This window comes from Styela clava, chromosome 5 (genome assembly GCF_964204865.1).
Source record: "Styela clava chromosome 5, kaStyClav1.hap1.2, whole genome shotgun sequence".
Taxonomy (NCBI): domain Eukaryota; kingdom Metazoa; phylum Chordata; class Ascidiacea; order Stolidobranchia; family Styelidae; genus Styela; species Styela clava.
Window position 1 is genome coordinate 13,326,520 of NC_135254.1, and position 12,264 is coordinate 13,338,783.

At 34.3% G+C, this 12,264-nt stretch overlaps 2 protein-coding genes across 2 annotated transcripts; both read left to right on the plus strand.

The window, feature by feature from the left end:
* The first annotated feature begins 7,125 nt into the window (after positions 1-7,125).
* LOC120344165 (dnaJ homolog subfamily C member 1-like) lies at positions 7,126-10,803 on the plus strand. Its single transcript, XM_039413263.2, has one exon. It carries the CDS (start codon positions 7,191-7,193, stop codon positions 8,574-8,576), a length of 1,386 nt encoding a protein of 461 aa, XP_039269197.2. The 5' UTR covers positions 7,126-7,190; the 3' UTR covers positions 8,577-10,803.
* A 19-nt stretch (positions 10,804-10,822) lies between these two features.
* On the plus strand, positions 10,823-11,868 carry LOC120344166 (oxaloacetate tautomerase FAHD1, mitochondrial-like). The gene has a single exon (XM_039413264.2). The coding sequence runs from the start codon at positions 10,823-10,825 to the stop codon at positions 11,477-11,479; it is 657 nt and encodes a 218-aa protein (XP_039269198.2). The 3' UTR covers positions 11,480-11,868.
* The last annotated feature ends 396 nt before the right edge of the window (positions 11,869-12,264 follow it).

The following is a 12,264-nucleotide window of genomic DNA, read 5'->3' on the forward strand; positions in this document are numbered from 1 at the left end:
TGCATGTGATATAAATTTCAAGTCTCTAAGTAGTGTCGTTCTCGAGAAGAAGATGAAAATGTAAAATCCTATATTGCTCACTGGAGCGTATCGCCGAGGTCACTCATGCGTATCCTTGACATATCGTATCCGGAACATGTCCATTAATCATTGTTATGAATTTCAACCCAATAGCATGTATCAATTTTGAGAAATCGCAAAAAAGCTGAAGACGCGTTTTGCTCACTGGAGCGTGAAAGCGTGGTCAGTCATGCATAAAATCTGCAATTTATGATGGGGGACTTATTATCTGCATGTGATTTAAATTTCAAGTCTCTAAGTAGTGTCGTTCTCGAGAAGAAGATGAAAATGTGAAATCTTATATTGCTCACTGGAGCGTATCGCCGATGTCACTCATGCGTATCCTTGACATATCGTATCCGGAACATGTCCATTAATCATTGTTATGAATTTCAACCCAATAGCATGTATCAATTTTGAGAAATCGCAAAAAAACTGAAAACGCGTTTTGCTCACTGGAGCGTGAAAGCGTGGTCAGTCATGCATAAAATTTGCAAATTATGATGGGGGACTTATTGTCTTCATGTGATGTAAATTTCAAGTCTCTAAGTAGTGTCGTTCTCGAGAAGAAGATGAAAATGTAAAATCCTATATTGATCACTGGAGCGTATCGCCTAGGTCACTCATGCGTATCCTTGACATATTGTATCCGGAACATGTCCATTAATCAATGTTATGAATTTCAACCCAATACCATGTATCAATTTTGAGAAATCGCAAAAAAACTGAATACGCGTCCTGCTCACTGGAGCGTGAAAGCGTGGTCAGTCATGCATAAAATTTGCATTTTATTGCTAGCTGAGAACATCTGCACATTTGAGGTGAATTTCAAGTTTGTAGGACCAATTTAAAAAAAAAATAATAATAATAACTAGAGCTGCGTGCAGCTTTAACAGGCTTCCCGCGTAAAAAAAGCTGAAGACGCGTTTTGCTCACTGAAGCGTGAAAGCGTGGTCAGTCATGCATGAAATTTGCAGTTTATGATGGGGGATTCATTATCTGCATGTGATGTAAATTTCAAGTCTCTAAGTAGTGTCGTTCTCGAGAAGAAGATGAAAATGTAAAATCCTATCTTGCTCACTGGAGCGTATCGCCGAGGTCACTCATGCGTATCCTTGATATGTCGTATCCGGAACATGTCCATTAATCATTGTTATGAATTTCAACCCAATAGCATCTATCAATTTTGAGAAATCGCAAAAAAACTGAAAACGCGTTTTGTTCACTGGAGCGTGAAAGCGTGGTCAGTCATGCATAAAATTCGCAATTTATGATGGGGGACTTATTATCTGCGTGTGATTTAAATTTCAAGTCTCTGAGTAGTGTCGTTCTGGAGAAGAAGATGCAAATGTAAAATCCTATATTGCTCACTGGAGCGTATCGCCGAGGTCACTCATGCGTATCCTTGACATATCGTATCCGGAACATGTCCATTAATCATTGTTATGAATTGCAACCCAATACCATGTATCAATTTTGAGAAATCGCAAAAAAAACTGAAAACGCGTTTTGCTCACTGGAGCGTGAAAGCGTGGTCAGTCATGCATAAAATTTGCATTTTATTGTTAGTTGAGAACTTCTGCACATTTGAGGTGAATTTCAAGTTTGTAGGACCAATTTGAAAAAAAAATAATAAAAATAAATAATAATAATAATAAATAATAATAATAAAACACAGGAATACAATAGGTTCCCTGCTGACAAGCAGCGGGAAGCCTAATAATAAAACACAGGAATACAATAGGTTCCCTGCTGACAAGCAGCGGGAAGCCTAATAATAATAAATAATAATAATAAAACACAGGAATACAATAGGTTCCCTGCTGACAAGCAGCGGGAAGCCTAATAACTTGAATACGTGAGGAAAATAAAAAACCTAGTCGTCTTTTTTTTCATCTATTCATAGTCATCAAGTAGATGAATTTTTAAACGCTTACTGAATGTTGCAAGTGAGTTTTCTTTAATATTAGACGGAATTTTTTCCCAAATTAGTATGCCTTCTGTTTTGAGCGTTTTTTTTTGTTACTGAAAATGAACATCGAGGCATGAAATAAGTCCTTTTTGTAACACTCCTTGTGGCATGGCTATGGATGGTTGAAATTTTTGTAAAAAAGTTATGAAATATAGGGGGTAGCATATGATTTTCGAAGCGATACATAAATTTGGCAATTTCAGAAAGATAGATAGCTTTCAGTTGCAATACTCCACACTGCTTGTATAAGAGTGAGTTATGAACATGCTGTGATTCTGCAGATAGCATGCAGCGAATTGCCCTGTTATGCAGAATTACTAGTGGTTTTAGCGTAGTTTTATTAGTTCCTCCCCAACTTATAATGCCATATTTCAGATGAGAGTATATAAGACTATAGTATACAATTTTTAATGCATCGATACTGAGGATTCTACGTAACTTATACAATATTCCGAGTGATTGTGAAACTTTTTTACATAAGTGATCAATATGAGGTTTCCATGACAAGTTCTCATCTAGGATTATACCCAAATACTTATTACATTTTGTTCTTTCTAACTTTTTATTGTCAATTTGGAGATGGAACTGCCAAGTAGTTTGCCTGGAACCAAAAACCATGAATTTAGTTTTTGAGAGGTTTAATGATAATTTATTACTTTTTAGCCATAAGTTGACCATCTCGATTTTTTTATTAATCGAAATCTACAGTTCTTCACAGCATGCAGCAGAATCAATGAGCGCGGTATCGTCTGCAAAAAGAGTCGAGTCTAAGCTAGTTGCTGCTGGTAAATCATTGATGTATAGTAGAAATAAAAGCGGTCCAAGAGTACTCCCCTGTGGGACACCACATGTTATATATTCAAGCGAAGAGATGCCATCGATGCATTCAATGTACTGTTGTCTCTCACTCAGATATGAGTGTAATAATTTGAGGGGTAAACCTCGAATTCCATAATGAGACATTTTACAAAGCAAAATTTCATGGTTCACAGTGTCAAAAGCTTTAGCCAAGTCTAAAAATACAGTACAGGTAACTCTGCCTTTTGACAAGTTTTCGAATATTTTTTCTCTCAATTTTGTCACTGCGAGTTCGGTCGAATAGTCATTTCGGAAACCAAATTGGGATTCATTCAGCACATTTGTTTTGTCAAAGTAGACTGCAAAGCGATTATACAAAATTTTTTCATAAATTTTGGCAAACTGAGAAAGGAGAGAAATAGGTCGGTAATTATTAGGGTCAGATTTTGTGCCTTTTTTATGAATCGGTACTACTTTTGCTAATTTTAATATTTCAGGATAAATACCTTCCCTAAAACTTTGGTTGATAATTTTTGTGAGTGTTGGAGCTAAAATTGATTTTGCAATCTTGATAAGCCCGGTCGGTATACTATCCGGCCCTACTGCCTTGTTGGTATCTAATTTATTAATTAGACTTTCAACTTCGCAATGTGTAGTTTCCTGAAGAAAGAATGAGTTTTGCAATGAAGAACCTAGAAATGCGTCAAATTTCTTTGGAGATGGCCCAATTTTAGATGCAAGCTTGCGGCCGATACTTGAGAAGTGTTTATTCATAACATCACAAATTACATTGCTATTATAATTTTTTTCACCGTTAATTTCGATAAATGATGGCAAGTTATCAGTTTTTGAGTTTTTGTTTATAATATTACGAATTTGCTTCCAAGTTTTTGCAATGTTTTTTTGACATACTTCCAATTTTTCTTTGTAGTAGTTTTTTTTTTGCAGTCGAGAGTGAGTTTTCAAGACATTTTTTATAGGTTTTGTATTTCTTGAACTTTTCAGATTTTTTATTCTTGTAACTATTTTCGTACATTTTATTTTTTACTCTAATTGATTTCAGCAAGCCAGCAGTAATCCAGGGTTTTATCCTCATTTTAACTTCTTTTTTAGACAAGGTTTTTAATGGCACATGTTTATCAATAACTTCTTTGATTGTTTCAATAAAAATGTGAAAATTGGAGTTAGTATCTCTCTCTGTGTTTAAGTTGCGGTTCAGTACAGCTGTGAGATGTTCCAGATAATTTTCTGGCGAAAAATAAGAAAAATCTCGTTTGCGTAATTTTATTTTAGATTTTTCACACATTAGTTTTGTCTCTATTAATAAGGGAAAATGATCAGACAAGTCATTAGTTACAATATTTGTACATATCAAATTCTAATTGCATATCATTAAGGTATACATGGTCCAATAGGGTTTCACTTGTCAAGCCTAGTCTTGTAGGCTTGTTTACACCACACAAAAAACCAGCACTATGTATAGCATCTACGTAGAGATTTCCAATATATTTTGTCTCGTGTGATGTCTTGGGTATTACCAAATCAACAGTAGACAGAAATATTACTGTTTATTATACGGCAAAGTAAGACGTCAGTATAACCGTAAATATATACTACTACGTATAACACAGCTTAACACTAGAGTACTAGACACTTCAGACACAAGAACGAATAACAAGCACGCAGACAGGTAAAAGAAAGGAGCAATTACGAGAAAACAATTATGCCATCATAATCACAAATTTAGTCCGTGTTAAAAACAACAAGTTATGACGTAAATACAAATACACAACATCTCATATCAATGTTATGGTTATTTTCTACTACAGGCTATTTTTCTGGCGCTCCAGAAGTATGTATACCAATATAGAGGTAACCAATTTTGTTCGCCTATTTAACATCAAGTTGTGTAAAGGGACTGGAACATATGAGCAGGGGGATATTCACTCGGCTAACACAGACAGTCCCCGAACTCGTAATAAAACTAAAATAAGGAAAAATCGAGCAACATTCGTGTAGGTCTCACTCGATGAAGCAATGGAACATGCTGGACGATGAGTGAAGTTTAGAATATCATTGTGAATAAAATACCGTATTGGGAATACTAAACATGCCAAGCTTTGACTTATTTCGGATTCCCCGATACTTTTGCTAAATTCGACCAAAATGTTTCACATAAGTTGAAAAATACGTTGACATTGATACTTAAAGGTGCCTTTTTGTGAAATTTACGTTAATTTATTTTAGTCACGGTATTGTATCCAAAACTGATATAGTTGTGCCGTCTGTTTTTTTTCATTTCATTTTAAATGTGTTTTGATAATAGGTGAACTGATATTTTATAAAGATAAGACAGCTTAAGAACACAAGAAAACGATACAATTAATTAGGTATGGTATAATCGTAGATAATTACTAATAGGTATAATCAGCTTTAACCCTCTACTAGACGCAAGATTGGTTTTAAAAAGCCACGGGTGAAGTCTTATGCCCTGAGGGTTAACGAATTTTTGTTTTTAAATCACCCATACAAAATGAACTCAGCAAATCGGGCTGAACAGATTACCATGTTTGTCCAAGGAGTACCGGTACCGGCACATTCGTACAGGTATGACCCAATATAATACTACATCACTACTATACTACTGATATTATATATACGCTTTGGGTACGACTATTATGATAATATCGTTTTCCAGTATTGATATGATATATATATAGGGTAATAAGTTAAGCTACAGTAATAAGACAAGTGCGCGACCGATTTTTACATGGCCCTAATACGGTAATTCAGGCAAAATTATTGAATTATAATAATAATAATCTTTATTTTGATTTCCCCAAAAAAACATACACATAACAAATAATAAACACATAAAACAAACACACAGAATAATGGAAACACACAGAATAATGGGAAATCGGGAAAACAGGCAAAACCTCGAGTAGGGTTTAAAACACGTATAAATGCATGTGCCTGTTCACCCATGTTGGTCTTCAGCATTTAAAATCGGCGTGGCGAGAATGTTCATCGGATTCAAGAACTTATGTTTTCCTTTTATCTCTATAATCAGGGTGAATGTGTATGTGTGATGTAATATAAACGAAGAAAACAATGACAGAAGGTTATCACAATACAGTGTTTTCCAAAAACACTGTACTGGCGAATTCAGACTCTTTTAGTCACCAGTCTCTTGTTACAGTACTGCAGTACGGTAAGATAGCTGGTACCGTACTGGTATTATCCTCTGTGGTTTCAGGAGGAACGATTTTTATTTATTTATCATATTATATTTTGTGAGATAAATTTGAGCATTTGTATTTCTCGGGAACAAAAATATGGTACCGGTACATGTTCACATACTGACATATTTGAATCATTTTCACCTACAGTTGTAAGATAATAATAGCCGGTACAGCGCTTACTGCTGTAGATAGATTACTAGCTCATGTTAAATATATTATATATGAATGCAATATGTACATTTGAAATTGTTGTGAGGTTCTGTTCCAAACTGTGCGCAATGCCTGAATGCCAAAACCAACAATAGCCTCGTAGATATGTAGGATAATGTATAAACACTGGGTGTAACAATTAACAAGTACATACTTAAGTCTGTAAGTAGTTGGTCTTACTATTGCTATTTCATGTATTTTTTGCTATTAGCAGATTAGAGAGATTGCACAATACCAGAATGTTAATGTGGCAGACTATTTACCCTATACTGGTATATATGACAGAGGTCAGGAGGTCCAATTCGAATTTGTCAAGGGGTAGATTATATTAAATTAAAATTGTTAGTCACTGAGATGATAAGATCAATATAAAACAGTTCTGCAGATACATTTCGATCAACAGCCACAAAGTGTAAGATAATTTTTTATTTTATTTTCTATGAGTGGGACTACCAAACTGAAATTGTTTCCCATAGGCTACAAATAGTGTTCTCATATGCCTATGCCTAATATCGTAACAGAAATTGATTGAATACTGTAATGAAATAGAAAAAACATGTCTTGTTGAATCTCAGATTGATTGGTGTTTAAAGTAATAAAAATATGTTGGAAAGGGGTGCAGTTTAATTTTTTGGGATGTAGAATATTTTGACAATTCATTTTTAAAAGTCTTATTTCTTTTTACTGTTTTAACCAACAAAAACTTTTTTCTGATAGGTTAATTCCATTGGTAAACTCTACTGCCTTTTATTTTCTCTGGTATCAATAATCAAGGCCTTTTACAGTATTATGTGCAATTTATGAATTTAACAAATCTAATAGCAATCAGAAATAAGTCATCTTGTTTTTTTCAATTCAGATTTTTTGACTTAATTAGGTGATACTACCAAAATTCAATCGACAATATGCTGCGAATACTCTTGATATCATTGTTATTTTGTGCTGCATCTGCTGACTGGGGATGGAGTGATGACGAAATGGCAGTTTGGGATTTGGTTTCTGAATTGAAGACCAACTTCTATTCGTTTATGGAATTGGATCAAGGCAGCTCGACAAGTGAAGTTCGACGAGCATACAGAAAACTATCTTTGACAATGCATCCTGATAAAAATACAACTGAGGGTGCTGCTGAAAATTTTAGACAACTTGCTGCCATTTATGAAGTTCTTAAGAATAAGGAAAAAAGACAAATTTATGATAATGTTCTTAGCGATGGCATCCCATCATCATATGCTGCCTATTTATATGTCCCGAAACCAATGAGAAAAATGGGTATGCTTGAGGTTTCAATTATCATTGCCCTTATTTTTACCATTGGACATTACTTGTTTATGTGGGGTTCATACGTTGAACAAAGACTAGTGTTAGAAGAATATATACCTCGTATCAGAAAAAAGAAACAAAAGGGAAAGAAGAAAGCTGACAAAGATTCAACACAACCTGATACTGAATTGATTAATCAGTTGAAAAAGCCTCATTTGTTAGATATTTTGCCTATTGCAATTGGTCGTGGGTTATATAGATTCTGTAAATGGGTTCCCGAGTTTATTCGGCACAAGCGTGAGGAGGCAAAACTTCTTAAAGAAGAAGAAGAGCTAAGGAAACAAGAAGAAAAAGAAGAGGAAGAGATGAAAATACAAGAACAAGCACGAAGGGAAGAACAGAAAGTTCTTCGTAAACAGAAAGCTAAAGAAAAGAAAGAAAAAATGTTACAATATGTTCAAACATCTTTAAAAGAAGAAGGCAACTTTTATTCACCTTTCGAAACTGAAGGAACATTGGAAGAATTAGAGCAAATGTATGGAAGCTCTGATGAGGAAAATAAACAGAAAACAGCCAGGAAAAATGAATGGACAATTGAAGATGAATCAACTCTTGTAAAAATGATGTCGAAATATCCAGCAGGGTCGTCACAAAGGTGGCATTCGATAGCTGATGATATGGATAAACCAGTCGATGAAGTGATAAAAAGAGCCAAAAAAATAAAGAATAACATTGGCTCTGAAAATACTGTATCGAGACAAAAAATCAAAGTTTCGAACAAAGTGGATCCGAACGCTTTCGATGAAATGGTGACCATTCGACATGATGCAATTGAACAGAATAATATTACGGACGATTGGGATTCCTCTCAACAAAAGTTGTTAGAAATGGCGTTAAGGCAGTTCCCAAAAGGAACTCCTGCTAGATGGGAATGTATTGCTAAGTGTATACCTTCTAAAACAAAAGAAGATTGTGTTGCAAGGTACAAACAATTAGCTGAAAGAGTCCAACAAAAGCAAAAGCGATAATATAAATGTGATGACATTGATGCTTTATTGAATTTTTTTGACCCAACATAACACAGTCTACACAACAGATGTGCTTGTTTTGAGCTTCCAAAGTGAGATTATTATGAAATTTGATAAAATCACTAGTATGTCAAGTCCAGAAAACTTTAGGAAAATTCATGCCAACTTCATTTTCATAATGTAACTGCCCAAGGCTATATATATATCGTCTATTTATAAATAGACGGCATTTTCTGTTGGGATCAAGTCAATGATGGGAATGTCCATATTTAAAATAGGTTAATTTTCTGTAATCTACTTGCAGTTACCTTCAATTTATATATTCTAAACAGGTTTGTTTTACAGCCTACAGGAATATAATGAGATATGTTAAATTATATCCTGTGGAATTTAACATAAATAATGATTTTAGTGCAATAACTCACATATTTCACAGATAAAAAAAAACATGATAGAGATACTGCCAAGTTATTTTGGAATAGTATTAAATTCATGTTTCACTTGAATAAATTGTTCGGACATATGTAGTCTGTAGTTATTTATTAAAAACCTTCTCTTTTTTGACTTGTATCGCTTGATGTTTGGTTGAGGTGGCTTATAAACAATGGGTGTTTTTGGTTTCTTTGATGAAACTGTAGAGTGTTAGTACTTTTTTGTGGTGTCTGCATTATTAAGCCGTAGTTATATTTCTCAATTGTTGATGTTGCACAACTCAAATGAATGAAAGTGCCGGGACGTACAAAAACAGTTCTGTATGGACCGTGAGTTGTCATTGTTAACGTATAACTTATATCAAGTCATATTTTTCGTAATATATAGTATAGACACCAGTGTAACATATGCTCAATTCGACACAACCATCTTTTGCCAGCGACAACTAACTATTCATTCAATCGTTTGTTTGATTAATTTGTCCGTTTCCAATCTTTTTTTCGGTCATTGCGGTTTTGTTTAAAAATGCTAGAATTTATATTAATTTATCTGGAATTAGCTTATATATAATTGTTCTATAGCACCGATCGCTTATATTTTTGTCTGCATGAGTGAATTTTTCAAATCATCCCGTGGGCAGCATTAAAAGCTCTCGCGGGCCACATGCGCCCTGTACGTTGTGCAGGCCTGGCGTAAAGTACTTGAAGATTATGAATATTTTCTTATGATATTAACGTTTGCTGATTTAAATTTTTGTGACGATGACTTTATTTAAATGAATATTATAGTATTATGAGATATATGTTTGCGAATAAATTGTGCAGATCCAGGTTTTTCAGCAATGTTCAAGTGTATTTGCATGATATATTGTGCAATTTATTTTCATAGTAATTCTGTGCGTACGAAACAAAACTATTACGACTATGGTGCTATTTACTTACACATGCCAAATTTTATTCATGTTGAACGTATGGAAAATTGAAAAATACCAGTTAGAGATATTTATCTCACATTTGTGGTCCATGCTATAAGCAATGTTTATTACACATTCTTTTGTGATGCTGATGTTTCTTACATTTTCGTAGGTTGAATCATGTGTTGGCAGATTTTCAAAATATCAATTTAACCTTGGTCTTTACGTAGCATATTTAATGATGTATATGTTATAAATAGATACTCTTCTATAAAATTTATAAAGTTAGTTCTAGTATTGGACGCCATCATAATGTATTTTGCTTACAGCATACAGTTTCAGTACTGAATTATCTGTTTTATGAAATTACCAATCGCAAGTTCATGAAACAGTCAGTATCCATGTGTTTTTGGAATATATTGAGAAATAATAATTTTCCTCCTCATTGGGTAACAGGACCTAACTGTTCACTATGCAACTATAAATCAATCACAGCTGCTAATAGTACCAAACTAAACATTGTAAGTGAAGTTGAATTTCAACCTTAAAAAATGAAATTATAACACCATGATCCATTTTTGAGTTTTCAAAAAATTATTCAATGTCTCCATCCTGATTACTACTGCCATACATTTGTGTTTTTCATTCTATTTCAGCTGGTCAAAAATAGCTAATTCTGTGTGTGGCTTTATTTGTAAATGTATTAGTGTGTTATCGCCATATTATTTTTAAATTTCATGTAACAAGCCAAGACAATGTGTTACACTTTTGATCACCAGAAGAGAGTATAGGAAATATGTTTATGTTAAATTTTCTGTTGCTAGAATAAAGTTTATTGTCTATTCAGAAATAAATAAAAATTCCATATATCAATTAATAAAAGTGCTGTGTGACCATCATAATGACACAACAGGCAATATCCAGGTTTTGGGAATGGGGTAGAAAGATATTATGTGTGGGCCGAAATTATCGTGAACATTGCTTAGAGTTGAAAAACCCTTTACCAAAACAGCCATTGATCTTCACTAAACCAACATCAGCATATCTCAAAGAAGGCAACAGTATTGTCATACCAAAAGGATGTGAGGAAGTCCACCATGAAGTTGAACTTGGAATTGTGATCGGAAAACCGGGAACAAAAGTAACAGAAAACAATGCAATGGAACATGTTGCTGGATATGTACTAGCCCTTGACATGACAGCAAGAGATTGGCAATCGGTCGCTAAATCAAAAGGCTGGCCATGGACAATGGCAAAGGGATTTGATACCTCATGCCCAATTGGAAACTTTATTCCTAAAGAAGACTTGAAGGATCCTCACAATTTAGATATTTGGTTGAAAGTGAATGGACTTGAAAAACAAAAAGGCAATACTTCTGATATGATATTCAATATACCTTTTCTCATTAGCTTCATAAGTCAGCACATTAGTCTTGAAAGTGGGGATCTTATCTTAACTGGCACACCTGAAGGTGTGGGACCTGTACATGCAAATGATGTGATAGATTGTGGGCTAGGAGGTGATTTTACAATGAGTTTTAATGTTACTAAAGATTGATTCATTTGATTGTTATGCAGTCCACCGAGCAAAATATCCTAGCTAACTTTGTGCAATTGTCTTCTATCATTTTCAACTTGATGCCAATATTATCTAAGATGCCGAAGCTTTTAATAATTTGAATTTCAATATTTTGAGCTAAGATTTCCTAGTGTTTACTTTACATTATTTCATATCAATTATTCTCTAATGTCATCGTTAATTGTTGTTTTCTATTCATCTGCAACTATCTGCAATAGTTATTAGGACCGTTGTGTTTAGATTCGTCTAGGTCTAGGCGAACTGTGCACTCAATTTAATGATTACATTCGCTAATACATTGAGTGCAGCAATAGGTTTGTAAACTGCAAAATAGGATGCTATTTGATCATTAAATTCTATCATAATTATTTATCATTATGTTGTGTGTACATAAATTGTTGAGAAAAAAAGCTCATATTTTGTGGTAGTAACTGGGTGGATGGTATGTTGAAAGATATTGGTCTTGCCAGACACTGGGACTGTCAGCAATATACTTCCGAATAAATCAGGTTGCAGCAAGGACAGGCACATTTTCGTTCTATATGTACTTCCTCTGCTGCGTGATTAGCGAAAATATTGAACCCAGATACTGCATTCGACAAACTCAACCGAACGGTGGCGACTCGAGCGTTGCTTTTGTAGGATCGGATACTGGAGGTATAGTGAGTAGAGATGTACCGATACCACTTTTGTCGCCGATACCAGCTAAAAACGTCGATACCGATACGCCGATACTACAAAAAGGCCGATATTCCGATACCGAT

Bases quoted from the DNA above. Each gene is read 5' to 3' on its own strand.
- LOC120344165 (XM_039413263.2), top strand. From the start codon at position 7,191: ATGCTGCGAATACTCTTGATATCATTGTTATTTTGTGCTGCATCTGCT.
- LOC120344166 (XM_039413264.2), top strand. From the start codon at position 10,823: ATGACACAACAGGCAATATCCAGGTTTTGGGAATGGGGTAGAAAGATA.